At 38.4% G+C, this 17,167-nt stretch overlaps 1 protein-coding gene across 1 annotated transcript; it reads right to left on the bottom strand.

The window, feature by feature from the left end:
- Positions 1 to 11,889: 11,889 nt before the first annotated feature.
- Positions 11,890 to 13,961, bottom strand: LOC116332677 (T-cell surface antigen CD2-like). Its single transcript, XM_031755716.2, has one exon. The coding sequence runs from the start codon at positions 13,818 to 13,820 to the stop codon at positions 12,819 to 12,821; it is 1,002 nt and encodes a 333-aa protein (XP_031611576.1). The 5' UTR covers positions 13,821 to 13,961; the 3' UTR covers positions 11,890 to 12,818.
- Positions 13,962 to 17,167: the final 3,206 nt, after the last annotated feature.

The following is a 17,167-nucleotide window of genomic DNA, read 5'->3' as shown; positions in this document are numbered from 1 at the left end:
CTCTACAGTCACCTGATTTCAATCCAACAGAGCACCTCTGGGATGCGGTGGAACTCAAAATGTGCATTATGGATGTGTTACCAACTTTGTGATGCTATCATGAAAGCCAAAGAAGTTACAACCCAGTACTAGCAAGATGTAACTTACCAACTTAACCAAGTGGTTGATGAGTGTGTGAAACATTAAAAAAGTTGGTTTACAAGTTTACTACTGAGGCAAAGAAAAAAGCTCCGAGTTTAAATTTAGCAGTAGAAGAGCTACTGAGAATCTGCACTGAAATCTAAGAAGGGATCATTTTCTGGCCTGAGAAACAAACATTTCCCAAACTGAGAGAACAGTGACCCCTACCGTCCACAACATAGAACTACACACGAGTCTTAACGAATGAATTATTACGCCCATAATTACGAGGACAATGAATAATTGATTACTGGGATATTTGATTGCATTTTTCTCAAGTTTTGTTATGCAAATTGGGTTTAAGTTACTTTTGAGCATAAAATAGACCCTACTGCATTGCACAACTGGAACATTTTTGCTGGCATTGTGACAAGTTTATGAATGTAGTCTATGAGAAAGTGCTGGACAGAAACAGTAAAAACAATGCAAAACCCCTTTCCTATCATTATTATTATTGTTGTTGTTGTTGTTGTTGTTGTTGTTATTGTTTCTTTATGTGTACAAAATGTTTTGCTAAATGTTATGTTAAACTGCCTTGGACTTGGGTTTCATCCGTGAAGACTCATCATTGTAGGAAAACAGAAGTGTTACTAACGACATCAGTGATTTTATTATTTACAGCTTTGCTCGTCCTACTGCAACATATGGTCTTCTTCAATAAAGTGAACACGGGTTACCTTATCAGTAAAAGGGGGATCTTCATGAAGAACATAAATGAGGTTTGAATATAAATATATACGACAAATATTAAATGATTGAGAATTGGTAGAAAATGTTTTAATCAAGTTATTTCATGTTAAATGTTATTGCAGCTGATCTTATTTATAGTAGTTTTAAACTGTGGTATGAAGACTTTCAACTGAGATGGACTGGGTCGGTGCAAAGCCTATAGTGCACCTTTACTGCTGACCAGTAGATGGTGCTAAAGCATTAGAAAAACCACTGGCTTATCTCATTATGGCTTACATGTGAAAGATTAACAGTAAGTAAAGAAGCAAGAACAGTGTATTGTAAACATACAGTGCTCAGTGCAGTGTCTCATATAAGTTCAATTTCGGTTCAATTTTACTTACATCAAAACATCACAACAGTAGTTGTCTCAAGGTGCTTTATACTGTAAGGTAAAGACCCTGCAATAATACAAAGAAAAAATATAAGTGACATATTTGTGAGGTCTTGTTTTTGATTATGCAAAGTCTTTTTTTGTCTTTTTGTATGAGTCTTCAAATGTTCATGTACTCCAGCTTTTATTTATTTTCTTTTAAATATCTGGGCAAATGCAAGGATGCACATATACTGGATAAAGAGTCGTGAGCACAAACCCAGCAGTTGTTTCCCAGTAAAAGCTTTTGCAGGAGAAGTACGAGGTTGTTTAAGCAAGCTCAAATCCTGTAAACCTCACACATAACCCCCTTTTCCACTCCTCACACACATCCTGTAGTGGAACAGTTGGCCTTGAACAGTATCAGTTTCATCTTTTGATGCACCATGTCTGTGTCAAAATCTAACAAAACCATGCACAATTTTGAAGTACTCTACACTGCCAACTGGGCCATCGGTTGTTGAGGGGTAGAAGCTGTTGGCACGTTGCCTTCTGGGCATTATAGACACTACTGTCAGGCTCTCTGTCAGCCTTTTTAAAGAAATTGTGCCAGCTTTGACTTTAACAGGTTGAGACTGAATGAGGTCATTTTTAGGTGTTGTGTTACATGTCTAAAGTGTCCACTTTGTAACAGCTGCATGCGATGTGTGGGGGACTGCATCCTTGGTCCAGCATTGACCACCTATTCACTGGTATGCTGGGTGGTATGTTGTCAGAAACGGGCATAGTCCAAGCGAGGGGAGGGGGGTATGGAGGGGGTGGTTGGTTAGTGTTGGGGCCCTGGGGTCCTGCAAGTATGTGCCAACAGCCTATGTGCACATGTGGTGTGGTGAAAAATGGACTTGCATTGTTTGATCCATGAATGTGAGACCCCAGCGTGACTCACACATTAAGGCTAGCAGTGAACAGAACACACTCCCTGAAGGATTTCCACTTCAGCTTAGGGATCTTCGTGGCATACAATACAGCAAGGCTTTCTTTGACAGCTTTTATTTTGCAGCTCATATTGTTGTTGTTTGTTTTTTTACCTTACATTTGAAGCTCAAAGTTCTCACAGTGAAGGAATTATAAAAACCTGCTGAAAGTCATTTAATAAATGCACACATTATGGCCAGTGGTAGTGTTTTTATTGTAGAAAATACTTTCCCATTGTAAAACTTGGGCTGTTAAGAAGCCTGGAAAATGTTGCCCCATGTCAGCATACTTAGAATGACTTGAGGCAAAGGCCAGACACGACTATAGCTGTGAGCTGTGGGCAGTCTTTTGTGAGTGAAACTAGACTCACGATAAGGTGGGAGGGGGGGGAGGCTAATTATTTTTAACAGCTTTACAGTCCAATTAATCTGGAGACTTTTTACACACTGTTGTGGCTCATGTCACCAGGGAATATCAAACCTCTTAACAGAATGTCTCCTTTGTTATCGCATTTCACAAGAAGTCAGTGAGGACTGCATATACAGTACAACCCACACATACCCACACATTATGTGATGACACAGAGAGCACACAGTTCAAGCAGCTGAAACTCTTTCAGATTATTGTGGCTTCAGCATCTTATGGGTTTAATGCTATATGAAGGGGAAAAGGGTGAAATGTATGTGTCTTCAATGGAAATGTTTGCAAAGGTAATGAAAAAGATTTTGGAGGTCAAGGGGGAATTACTTTCCAGGTAGATCAGAATAGATGAGAGGCATTTTTACAAATCCAGCTGTTTTCCTCTGTATTCTAGGACCAGCGCTTTCTTCACAAATCAGTAGCAGGGTAAGCTACTTTACTCAGTTAAAGCAACTTTTTGTTATAGAGTAATCACCTGTTTTTGTTAACAAAAAAAAGACAGAAAGAAAAATGGGGAAAAGGTGATTTACATGCAAACATGCAAGGAATTACAGTGTATAAGTCAAAGACACCATTTGAAAGTCAGTATTTAGTAAGGCCACCTTCATTGTTCAACACAGCCTGAGCTCTCTTAGAAAAGAGTAATTTCTTTAGTAGTCTTCAGGAATAGTTCTTCAGGCTTCAAAGCTCTTCTTTGAACGCTGGCTGTCTTTTATTTTGTTCCCTGTCAAGATGATCCCACACTGCTTCAATGATGTTGAGGTCCTGTGTTTTTCTATCCAGGTATGCTTTTCATTGCACTGGCAATGGTCTTTAGATTACTGTCTTGCTGAAACACTCATTGTCGTAACTCTCTCTCGATCTCCTCAGTGTATACTGATGACAACTTGAACCAAAAATTTCAACTTTGGATTCATTTCTCCATAAGACCTGTTTCTGTTGATTTTCATTCCAGTTGTTGTATAACTTTGCAACTGACAGGCCAGATACATCTCTCAGGTCCTGTGTCATGTTTTTGATGGTCACTACTTTCAGATACTGTTCATCTGCTTTATATAGATTTTTAGGCCTGCCATTGCTTATTTTCTCCTCCACTTATCCAGTTTCCTCAGATTTTTTTATGTAAACAGTGAATACCATGCTAAAATATGCCAAGTTTTTGGGTAATAGCTTATTGGGAATCACAATGTTGGTACAAAAAGAATTTCTGCCCATCATATTGTGTTATCTTTAGCATTTATCATACATTTAACTAAAGAAATGCAACAAACGATGTGTTTTTACAACAGGCTGTTACTAGTATTTTTTCTAAAACTCTGGAAAACTACTGTGCAAACTTTAAAAGTAAGTTTTACAAAAATTTTACAGGCAAGTCAGGCTCCTTAGAAGGAAAGTATATTTAAAAAACGAGGGGCGTCTCAAGACTTGTGCACAGTAAGTTTCATAACTAAAACATTTCTTGGTTATATCGTCAGCAGCATCTTTGATTATTTTTTTTTAATTAGGATATTCTTAGAAAAATCTATACTGTGTCTTTGCTTAGTATGAGCTAATGATGGCACTGTTGCCTTCAGCAAACATGCACTGAACTGTAGCTCTACTGCTACTAGAAAGGGAAAGCAAAGAGTGTATCACTCTGCTCTAACAGTGGTAGGTAAGACTATTTGGAACTGATCTATCGCTGGTGGTGGATTGATCCATAACTTTGCATCTGACAGAGTAATCTCAAATCAGTTCATTCAGAATTTGGAACCAGAACTTCTTTTTTTGTGCTCATCTAAGTAATATGTTCTACTTTCTTGTACTTGAGAGACATAAACTAACCCATAAACTGAGTAAGATACAATCTGTGGACAGGAGGAAATGAGGGGAAAAAAGAATAAAAGAAAAAGTAAATAAAGAAATCACTTCTGTTGTAATTATTATTCATTCTGTCTTTGGAAAAGGATGTGACCATGTTTAACCCACAAAAAAGCACCACTATCATTGCGCTATTCATCCTTCAAAAGGCCCTCAAAACCTCAGCCGTGTCCCTCCCCCCAAAACATCTCCATCCCTTTGTGTACCTGCTCTAATTGAGAGTCACTCCAAGTGATGCTGTCTTGTTCTAAACATGTCGTTCTGTCTGGACTACAGACCACAGACTGTACGTGTCTGGGGAAGTCTTTGTGTTTGATAATGTGTATGTGCTTCACACACATTTAAATATGACCACAGTCTCTTTCTCGGACACACACACACAAACATCTAATCTATTAGCTTAGTAAGAGGGGCACTTATTCCAGTCTTACTCGATGCTCTCTTGAGAGCTGCTCAAACACAGAAAACCACTTCAGTACACCAGCATAATAGCCAATGACAAGCTTTTAAGCTCTCCGGCCTCATTTTGCCATGTGAACATCTTTATTTTTTACAATAGAAAATAAGTACCTTCAGTTGTAGCCCATTGATATTATTTTAAAGTATGTCTGCAGTAGTATACACAGCGCTCATGACACTTCGCTTTGGGAAGAGGGAAAAAGGAGTGTTTAATGGGAAAGCTGGCCTCCAAAATTGTCTCTATTAAACTGGGTTTTGAAGAACAGTGTATTATAAGTATTTTGTCTGTTAGGGTTTCCTCTGGAATTTCTGCCTTACTTTCACAGTCCAAAACATGCAGACAAATTGCCTGTTTTGGGACTCTAAAATCCCAAATTACGAGCGTGAATTGTATGACTGTAAATGATTGCTTGGCAATATATATTAGCCATGGAAAAGATCCTTCTGGGGAGTGCACCCAGTGTCACTCTGCATGTCTTATATTGGGCTTCAGCTGCTTGTACTTACAATCCAAAAGGCTGCAAATCAGCAGCTATTTTATTGTCTGAAAAAGGGGGGAAAGCATCACTTAAACAGATCCAAGTTTCTTTCTTTCTTTTTTTTTAAACAAATCGGTTGGCTTAAAAAAAAAACCCACGACACCAAAACCCATAATTTTAAGTAGGGATGTGTTTTTCAAGTAATTAAACTCCTGTTTTGGGTGTGAGATGTGTAACAGATGGCTTTTTTTCAAAACTGCAAGAACATTAAAACTCATTCTCTGAACTAAATGCTGAACCTGTTCATTAAATGAGTCTTTTGTAAGACAGTAAATAGCTCACCGAGACACAGTTTGCACTTTTCATGTACTGTTTACGTGTTTATTAAGAAACATATTCGTCATCACTTTCATTTAATCACTGAAACACTCGTGGCTGTGTTGGCAGTTGCAACCACAGGTAGCGGAAGTTCAGCAAAATTACAGCACAGATGCAATTGTTTGCACACAACAACGCAAAGTTGTTCACACTGCTCGTTACAGATTTGGTTGAGTGCGGAGGCAGCAGGGGTGATTTGAGGGTTGAAACCAGCGGTGGATGGAAATAATATGAGAGGCAGAGAGGAGAGAGTGAGAGCAAAAGGGAATGGGAGAGAAGGAAGATGAGAAGCAAATTTCAAATTTAGTAGCTGTGAGAGAAAGGGTGTTTTTGTTTACAGTTTTGATGGATGGATGGATGGATGGATGGATGGATGGATGGATGGATGGATGGATGGATGGATGGATGTATATACAGCGATGCAAAGAGGAGAACAGCAATTGTCTTCATAGGAAAAGGGGGTACAAAAAGGACTTTGAATATATCAGTATTGATGCATGAATGTAAAATGACACAGCAAACATGGAGCAGCTCTCATTCAGCTTTTGTTAAAACTGCTTTTATTGAGATAGTTGCCATATTTTCACCTTGAAAATTCTCAGCTAATGAAAAGAATAGGTTTTGGTATGTTTTGTAAAGGTGGAGTAAATGAACTTTATGGCCCTTCTGAACCAAGCAAACTACCCAGCAGTCATTTCTCTCTGATGCTTCAGGTGAATCTTACTGCTACCACTCTAAAATGAATGATTGCTACCTACCTACAATTCAAAGCTTTATTGTATTCATCTCAAAAGAACCTTAAAGCCTTGTTCCTTGGACCTCATGGTGGCATTTTGCACATGGGCAGTGTTGAGTGAGCTATAACGTGTCATGCAGTATAAGAAAGAATTAACAGTGTTTCACATGTCTTGGTAGCAGCAGGATTTATTCAGTTTTAACACTCCATATGGTTGGCTATTGTAGCTCAGCAGCATACCCCACCCAGCTGCTTGTGACACATTTTGCTGGCACAGAGTGCAGCATCAGAGGCCACTTTGATCAGACTGTCTGTCAGTTGCCATAAGGACAAGACTTGACTGAGAAGAAGGCCAAAAAGACTTGTTAGACACATAATTAGATGTCTTCTAATTAGACAGTCATGCTTCATTGTAAGATTTTACATACTAATTTGCAGTTCTTTCCTCATAAAAAGCATTTATCACAGTATAGTAGATCATAAACCTAGATATTATCTGCTTCTTTGTCCTCTGTGACCTCCCCGATAGATAAAAAGGGCACAAAAATACGGCTTATTGTTGCTGTTTTTCTTAAAGACAATCGCATGTAGAGATGACTGAATGACAGATGTGTTGTCGATATATATTTGATCCTGCTCTTGTGTTTATTTTTCTGTACATTTCTCTCAACCAGATGGTTTCCATAGCAGCAATTAATAACCCACACACACGCTGCAAAACGCACCTTTTTTTAAAGCGCTTATCTGTTGTGGTGATAAAATACTTTTCAAGACAATTTTCCAGTAATGCCGCCTTTCGAAAGTGTTTGAAGAAACTGAGGCCACACAGCGAGGCCATTGGGGTGTTGTGCTGATGCTTTGTTAGATAGTCATGCCACAGCCAAAGCAAAACCTTGTGTTGTTAGTTCTCTTTTGCACCCTTACACCTTTCTCATCTTGAACTATTGTTGCACGGGCCATCACTGACATGCTATTATTCCCGCATGAAAGAACACTGACAATAAGGCTAAAGGGATCCTTTTCTCTGAGAGGCGCTAGGCTCATAGACCAAGACAAGGGCTTCAAACTACCCAAAATCATCTCTTCTGGGTGTTCCTCAGTAGGTATAGCTATTTGGCAGACTCATCTTAGATGTTCATGCCCTGCATGTCAAAGCAGAACGTCTTACTGTGCAAAATGTACATCATAAGTACATGTGTTGATGTCCTTATTCTTGTAATTTCATGTTGGCAAATACATAACACTGTATCTCCAAGAATGTTACAGAAATGTTTGATCTTTGCATGAACGCTGAATCTGTGTGCACAAGATGCTTATTAGAGCAGAAAGTGGAATTTTTCCTCCATCTGATTTACATCAGGTGCAAGACCATGGAAGGGTAATTTCGCTGATAGAAAAATTTTTATTATAGAGTTCTAGTTGTAGTGGAAATGATAGGTCTACTTTACAGCATTTGTGGACTCCAGCTTACCCCCCTTTTCTTTTGTCTACGACTGATTATCCTGGAATGTTTGTTTAGACTCATCCCCTGTATGGGAGCGTCACCTGGAATTTGTAGTAGTGCCCTAGATGAAGACGAGCTCTCAGATACACCTGGTGAGGGACAACAAAGAGAAGAGATTAACCATCCTGTAAGGGATCTTTTAACCACGGATGACATCTCTCACATGATCCACACGCAGTCGCACTGAAAGTAACGTAAGCAATAAAGATGCCAAATAGAGAAAACTCATAAAGTAAGTAAAAAAATAAAGGTTGTCATTTTAAAACAAGGACTGAAGTCAGCATTTAAAGTACTTTTTCAACTGTTTGGTTCTTGGATCACTGTTCATTTAAACCCATTTTAAATTTGTACAAAACAACACTTACTTTATGCAGAAAGTCAATTTCCAGTCAGTGGATGATTCTTAGACTAAAATAAACATGATCAGAGAAGCCAAAACAGGGTTTTGTACTGGAAAGCATTTAAAATTGTTACTCATAATGAGGAATAATTGTAAAAAGCACAACCAGGGTTTAGGTAGGTATCAAAACAAATGTAATTTAACAGACTAGTTCCGTTCACATATACTGTAGCCTCAGGGTATTAATTCATTTGCACATGTAGCTTCAGAGTATTCAGTGATTTATTTATTTATTTAGCTAGCTTTGCACGCACTCCCCTCCAAAATAAAAATATTATGTCCTAAGCTGTTCACGTGTGAAGATTCACATGTTGATATGCATGCAGATATGAGGCAGATGAAAAGAAAACAATATTTGTACTTGGAAATATTAAATATAGAATTCTTAACCATTTTTTAAATCCTGAAATTTCTTTGCTTTACTGAACTACTTGTGAACTTTTTTCCTGCGGACGGGATGCAATGTACATATTTTTTTTTCACATTCCTTCCTGAGTACTAATGCTTGTAGAGATCCTTTCTAGGTCTGTGTCTGACAAAGGGCTGTTGTTTTCCCAGCTTTTTCTCTTTTCACACGCCAGCTTCTTTGGCTCAGAACAGCTGCTGAGGCATTAGAATAAAATTAAGGGAATATTTTTTTTTTCGCTCACTGCTGATGTGGTTGTAACATTGATTCTGTTCTTCTCTCCTTCCTCCTGTGTGACCTCTGTTCCTCATTTCCTGGACTCTTACGGTATCTACTGATTTATACATGCATTCCTAACCACAGCAGATTAATATTTTTTGACTTATCTAGTAATGACTCAGTAGACATCTGTTGGGAAAGTCTGTCAAAAGTCAAACAGTCAAAAGTTACCTATGTATTAACCTTAGTTTCTGGGACTCCTATTTGTGACAGAAACACTAACCTGTGAAGTTATAACGTGCGATTATAGATATTGCACAATGACTAATATGTTACAAGTACAACCCTGGACACAAACAAGTTGGAATGCAGCAACATGTCTCAAAAAATTCAGATGGGGCAACAAAAAATAAGTGGTACTAAAAGGAAACAGCTGGAGGAACATTCTGCAGCTAATTAGATTAACTGGCAACAGGTCAGTAACATGACCGGGAATAAAAAGAACATCTTAGAGAAGCAGAGTTTCTCAGAAGTAAACATGCTTCACCAGTCTACAAAAATTGTGGGACAATTTTAGAATAATGATCCTCAGGCCAGAAATCACTAAAAAGGACAAGGAGCATTTGCCATGTTGTCAGCGCTCATTTCAAAAGCCTGCATCTTTGATTGTACAGTATGGTGGTGCATTAGTGACTATGAAATTTGCAGCTTATATATCTGGAAAGCCAAATCAACGCTGAAAGGTTTGTGCAAATTTTAGACCAAAATGTTCTCATCCAGATCTTTTTCGGTGACGACCTTGCTTATTTCAGCAAGACAATGCTAAACACCATACTGCAACTATTACAACAGCACGGCTTCATTAAGTGAAAATCACAACAAAGAAGACCCAAAACTGCTCATCAGTGAGAATCCTATATCAGACAAGAATGGGACAACATTCCTCTCCAAAGAAATTAAACACCTGAACTCCAAACTCAGGTGTTTATGGACTGCTGTTAAAAGACAAGGGGATGCTATGCAGTGGTAGTGCCAGTCTTTTATGTTGTTTTATCTAACCTATAGCCCAAATTCACAAAAAAGAAAAAAAACTAGATCTTCATGCGTGTCTGTGAACTATTTTGCCTCCAATGACAAGTTGTTTTTGGAATTTCGTCATGCTACAGTGATTTGTGAATTGCCTTTGATTAGACAGCCTCCTGAAACTTGCAGAAGTCTTTCTTGTTAAAACATTCTTTAGTTTTAAGGTAACTGAAATGATTAAGACACGTTTTTTAAACTAGTTTTTACAAGAATGTTGCAAGGAGCCACACACCACCTGGTGCAACCCAGTGAAGGATCATTGCTTAATGCAGCCAACATCAAATTCAGATGAAAAGGTTAATTTCCCTTTAAAGACATAATCTTTTAGCGAGAAACGTGAGAGCTGGTTAGAAACACCGTGCACGCTGAGTAGTTCTTTGACGTGCAGTGTATTTCAGCTTGCTGAAGTCTGGAAAGTATTCTACTTTTATAGAAAAAAAAAATCACTTCTGCCAGATCTCTCAGCAAATTTGTAAGATTGTGTTGCACTCACCCACAGACTGTGCAGAGACAGCCAGCAAACTGCATGTGCTGTGTGGGGGAGCGAAAGTGTGAGGTGCACAGATGGAGAAGAATAACATCAATAGGACTGGTGCGCTGACAGATACTGTAAATCTGATACTTAATGAGACATTCGAATAAAGAATTTAACACCACTTTTCTCTTATGTATACAGCAAGACCACGAACTACAGTTTCTACTTACTTTACATGATGAATGATTTTTAAAGGCAGTGAGAGCAAACAAAAGTGCATTCACTTTGAGGTTTTTTTTTCTAAGAGTAATTGGCCATGTTTCCTTTTCAATAAATTGGAGCTTGATTTGAAAGACTGTGATTTCAGCTCCCTCGATGTGTTGTATACTTTACGTGTCAGTAGTGGACGGAGGTCAAAGTGGGAGAAAATGGTAACAGAAGGCTAATGTTTGTGTTTTCAGAAAAATCTGATGAAAAACGCCATTGCACTGGCTGACTTTTGATGTTCTGATTTCCTTAGACTTGGCAGCCCCCGACAACAAGAGAACCTTAACAGAAATGATTTGACACAATACTTTCCAAGGGTAATTGACCCTTTTCCTGGACACACACACCAAGATCAAAAGGGTGTATCCTCTAGACTCCAAGAGCCACTGATTAAGCATAATTTACAGTAGAAGTATTTCCCTTCCACTTCCAGGGTAGACCTGGAATAGTCATATGAGATGTGTTTCATTAAACTGTATAATGGTCGCATGCGGGTGTATGTTCTGTAAATGACAATGCATGGTGCACATGTACGCTCGTGTGTGTTGCTTCATCTCCATCTATGTATGTTGTGCACGGTTTAAGCTGGTGACTGGATGTGGCGAGTTGCCAGCCAAGACTCAGTGTTTCTTGGGAAATGGAGAAAAAAAGGGGCATTGTTCCAGGAGCAGATACCAGCTTTACTGCCAAATTCAGCTGGACTGAAATTTTTTTGCCATGTATAGAGAGCAGGAGTGGAGCGGGACCTGACAAAAGATGACATTGGTTTGTAAGTTTTAGGCAATGACGCTCAGGGGGAATCCATTATGTGGCTGTCACACAGCATTAGGCGAGACAGCAAACACTTTCATGTGTGGATTACCATTTACCCGTTGGAGATAATAGATATTTGCCTTAGCTAATCCATTTCTCTATTGATTTTTTTCTCCCTTTAATAACTTCTTGCAAGCAAGCAAATTTTAATAAGTGCAAGAATGCTGACATGTAAGAAGCTGGGACAAAGGGCTGTGTTTGACACAGATAAGCTGTTTAATGTAGTTTTCCATGCAAATATGTGGTACAAGATCATTTTGACAGCTTTATTTATTTCAAACAACATATACTGTTTGTAAGCACACATTGTGATTACATGTAAGAGAAAATCCATGTAAGAGTATTGTGTAAGTGGGGTATTTTTTAACAAGATTTCAGAAGTAGGTCAAATGGTGACTGGTCATTTCTTTGACAGAAGAGGTCATTCCTCTTGTTGAAATAATTTCTAAAGCCTAATAATAATAAATCTCATGCCACAGCTTATAATATTCATGAAAAAACAAAAAGCCTGGCAATGTTCTCCTCATTTCAAAGATAAAACCAGTGGATGAATTTATGCTAGTAATTACTGTCTGTGTATCCTAACGCTGATATAAACCACTTTTGTCCTAGATCTATTAATAGAACAGTTGCTATTCCTGCTTTGCTAAAGAAAAATACATACATAAATACTGTGTAAGTCCCAACAGTTTACTTCTGTTAGATAAATCTAAAAAAAACTGTTTTCTAAAATGATTTAGTAAGCTTGAAGTACCTTTTCGTGGGAGTGCCTAACAGCAAGAGGATTACAGAATATTACAAGCATTATGCATCATTTCTATGATGTCAATTATGACTAGTTGCTTACATCGTCAGACTGAATTACCTCTGGAATTAGATCATTCATGATATAACAGCTAAGACTGTCAGTAATGAATGACACATTGATTTAATCACATAACATGGAATTGAAAAGGAAATAAATATTGTGTTATTTTAAGTTTTAGCTTAAAGACCTGCAAAACCAAAACATGAATATACTCGGCATGTAAATAATAGTGACAATGAGTGTGAGCATAAGATAATAAGGACATTTTCCACAAACATTATTTTTGGTCACAACTCCAAAAACTCATTGTGATGTCAGGTGTTTACTTGTTGGAAGTTCCTGGTCCTTGGTTTCGGCACAGGTGAAGGTTGTGGTCTGTCAGGAACTTCGTGCACCTGTGGAGGGCTGTTTTCAGTCTGAACTTCAAGCTGAGGAACATTGTGGTAATATGTTCTTGGTGAAGGCTGTGGTTTCAGCGGTGGAGTGACAACCTCTGTTGGGTGGTTATTCTCGTGCTCTGGACTTACAGAGTGAGTCTCCTGCTTCTGTAGAGAAAGCATCCTCAGTTCGCCTTTATCCCTGGGACTCGTTTGGCTTTTGTTGCGTCTGAGTAAGCAGCACAATCCAACGATAACGAAGAGCAGAAAAAGAATCAGACCTCCTCCTCCTGCTAGCACTGCCATAACAGTTTGACGTTTAAAAGAAAGTAAAGGTGGACAAGTTGGCCGAACCTTGTCGCTACTCGCCTTGCTCACTTTGTTTGCCACATCACATGTGAAACTTCTCTCACCTTTCAGATGGATAAGAGATATGCTCAGTATTTGTTTTGTTTCACTTTTTAACGTCTCCTTATCGAGCATCCATGAAAACACCAAACCCTCAGGTTTGGTAACATGGCAATTAAGATTAACAGCCATAGAGCTGAAGTCACAAGTATAACTGAGCTGAGGTTTTGATACTTTGTCCAGCACGCAGAGGCGCCCAGTCCATGTTTTAGCAGATGTACCACTGGGGTGCAGTACATGTACTTGGTATATCCCTTGACTTGAAAGCTCAATTTTCTTAAGCACGAGTGATCCATTTGAAGTAATGTCCTCTGGTTTTCCGGATGACACTTTTCCTTTCCTGTAGAAAATGGTTTTATTGTTGTGAACCCATTCCAGGATATGAGAGTTTGTCAGTCGTTCATAAGCAAACGGCAGAGTCAGACTCTGCCCAGGAGTGGCATAGAGATCACACGTATCTTCTTTTGCCATTAAAAGGTTGATGAATCCCAAAAGAACTGCAGCACCAAACATGCCTTTAAAATATGCCATGAGATCCAGAAGTATGCCCCAGCTAGCAATTATCCAAAAGGATCAAGTTTTTGAAGTTGGGATGTTTTCCAAGCCTCGCTCCAGGACCCGTTCTACCAAAATGGGAGTGATACATTTGCAACTCAGAATTTATCTGACACATTAACAAGAAATTTGGGAAGTGAATCTTCAGTAGTGTGGAAAGCACTTCTTAAAAGTCTACTTTCAATTCTGTAAAGCGGACTAAACGCGCTGTCAGAGTCATGTGGTTCATGTGACATGAATACGCAGCATGACGTGGTGGAGAAAGAGTTTTGGTCAAAATGTCACTTAATAAACCATTACAAAAAGTAATGCCTTTTAAATGCTATTTATAAAAGCCACAGAGGATTCACTGTTTGCATCACATAACTCCCTCTAACCATAGCTCTCCAATGAGGAACAGCTCCACACCAAAACCCCAAGATAAAGCAACTGAGGATCTCTCTTTAAGACGAAAATACAAAAAGTAGATACAAACAAGTACCAAGTAGTAGTACCAGTAATCACAATGAAGATGCCAAAAATCAATACTCAATATGTTAAACTTATCATCTGTGCTTATTTAAAAGCGTTTTTTATTTGTAGATGCAGAAACGTCACCCATACTGGAAAAGATTAGAAGACATTCAAAGAGCAACACCATCATAATAAATGACTTGATCTGTGCTCTGTAAAAAGAACACATCCAGCAATAGTATAATATTTCAAAAAATGTAATATACATGCTATATTAGATTACTGAAAACAACATGAAAAATCACCAGTAAGATATTTCCCTGCTGGCCTTTGCTTTATATATTCTAGTTATTGGTTTTTGCCTGTCGAAGAATACAAATGACTTTTATTTGTGGAGTCTAAATTGGTTTAGTCATGGCCGCCTTTTCTGATAAAGCAAATGAGTAATGAGACCACTGCCTCATGTTAATATTTGTTACAAATGCCTTTGTTTCAGTGGCTTCAGTTAAACCGCTCAGCTTGTGTATTTTGTAATTATAAATGGTGCCCCTTGAAACTATAAGTCTTTTCGAGACGCTTTCCTTTGAGAGTAGACCTCTTCTGCAGAAAGTCACACAACAGTATTTTCCTTTGAACAGTAACAGTCTGACCTTATTTGCCTGATTAGTTTTAGTTCAACAAGTGTCCAGGTGGCACACGGCTTCAGCTACTTTCACGGTCTTTAGGTTTTTTAATTTGGTAGATGTGAAAATGAGCTGGCTTTTTTCTTTCTTCGTGCCATTAAATAAACTATTTGCTTTTGAAATGCACTTCAGTCATCACAATCGAGGGAGCGCTCTGTAAATCCTCCCCACAGCATTCCCGGTAAACACTGTTCATTGTTCATTTAACGCACAACACACCTCTGTCATTCCACAATTCGTGCCATCTATAACCCTTCAAGGTACTGCAATTACTGCGGTGGCTTATGCTGCACTGGCATGAGTTCATTTTGCACCCCACAACTATAATTTCATGCCATTAGCGGTGATTCACAATCTTTCTGTAACTCTCAGCACCTTCAAAGAAACGCTTGGCGAGAAGAACACCTGTTTCTTCTAGTTTCACCGTCATTACACTTTTTCCTACCCCGAGGGAACAGATTGATGTAAAATATTAGCTATTCAACTGAGTGTGTGCAGAGGGCTGAATGCAATAAATTCCTAGTTACAAATGTTGTAAAGATTACACGTGCTTGTTTGTGTGATGAATTGAAAGCAGCAGGTTCACAGACACGGGTGAAAATAGTCAAACAAACATATGGTGTCCTTGTGTTTTATATCATAGCTGACATGAAGCAAAGAACGTGATTATTTCAAATTCTCCACCTTTTTGATTAGTGTCTTTAATACAGTACCTGGCAACAAACACTTACGCAGAGATGTATTTAATAAAGCTGTCGGCTCGAGGAGTTTTGCAGCTTTGCTGCATTGACAGGCGTGGCAGCAATTGTGTCAGTAGGATCATCAAAATCAAGTTGCGAAAATGTTTCAGCTGAGACTTCTTGTGTTCCTGACCATAAAGGTTTTTAGGCTTTCCCATACAAACACTATAATTCCTTTTTCTTCCCTTTCCCAGAAGGTAAGCCCCACTACAAGGGTGTTTTCAGGATTTTCTTTAAAAACAGGATGCTCAGCAATAAATACCAAATCAACTGAGAACTGTCTGAAACTTCACCAAATTCATTTAATTCTATCTTATGTGTGTTTCTATAAACATGCATTAAAAGACAAGGTTGCTCTGTAACATTTTGGCAGTTTCTCTGAAGCACAGCATTCAGCCCAGAGGTAATGGTGCTAACAAAATCTTTACAACATTTTTTTCTATTGAGTGGTAAAAGAAATGAACAATGAACATAACCTTTCCTTGTTTAAAGTAAAGGAGTCACCAAACCATAGTGAAGTATTTGAGAGGGAGGAGATTTAGTGATATATTAGATCTGTATCTGATTGTAATATTAGCATTATGTATACAGTTATGTTTTTAGGTTTTCTAATTTGTTAAGGAGCCGTTAATCATTTAAGAAGATGGATGGATGGATGGATGGATGGATGGATGGATGGATGGATTCAAAGAGGAGGACAGCAATTGCTTTTCTAAGAAAAGGCCACATAAGCTGTCCCTTTTCAGTGTCTGGGGTGGAAATGTAGGTTTTATAGGGGGAATTTGCCTGCCCCTACTACACTGGTCATATGGTCCATATCATTATGAACACTCCCAAACACACTCAAAGCTGAATGTCAGCACCTTGACCACATAGCATGTGTTTCATTTCTATTTCAGTGTGCTGGAGTAGAGCCAAACAATGAAAAACATATTCGTTCTTATACTTAGACACTGCTCTGTGTAATGATAAATCCTGGACATATTATTCGAAATGTTTAACGGCACCACTCAGTGAAGTGAAAGCTAAATCAAACTTTGCCTGCATCCTGTTACATTGCAAATGATTTTCCATGTCACAGTCTAATAAGCTAGGTTAGACTGGGCCACAACTGTGATCATTTCCATCTGTTGCAAAGGCAAAAAAAATGACTTCCTGATTTCTTTTCACTTCTGCCCTTCTCTTCGTTGTGTTTCATGTCCTTGTCTCATCTGCAGAAGTATTTCTTCATAGTATATAGAAAAATGGAAAAGAAGACAAAGTAGTATTTGATGACGTACTGACACAATGTGGCAAGTCAAAAAAAGATTTTGCAAGTGCAGTATTTAGTGGTTATACTTAAAAGGTTTTGTTATTCTATAAATTATTCAAGAGAAATTTTGTTGGGGCCCTAAAATACCCACTTATTAATCATGATTATCCTTGGCATTTTTATTTAGTTGGATTA

Source organism: Oreochromis aureus, linkage group 7, assembly GCF_013358895.1.
Source record: "Oreochromis aureus strain Israel breed Guangdong linkage group 7, ZZ_aureus, whole genome shotgun sequence".
In the NCBI taxonomy this organism is placed as follows: domain Eukaryota; kingdom Metazoa; phylum Chordata; class Actinopteri; order Cichliformes; family Cichlidae; genus Oreochromis; species Oreochromis aureus.
This window is presented reverse-complemented; position numbering and strand designations above follow the sequence as displayed.

Coding starts and splice junctions, on each gene's coding strand:
- LOC116332677 (XM_031755716.2), bottom strand. CDS start 13,820: ATGGCATATTTTAAAGGCATGTTTGGTGCTGCAGTTCTTTTGGGATTC.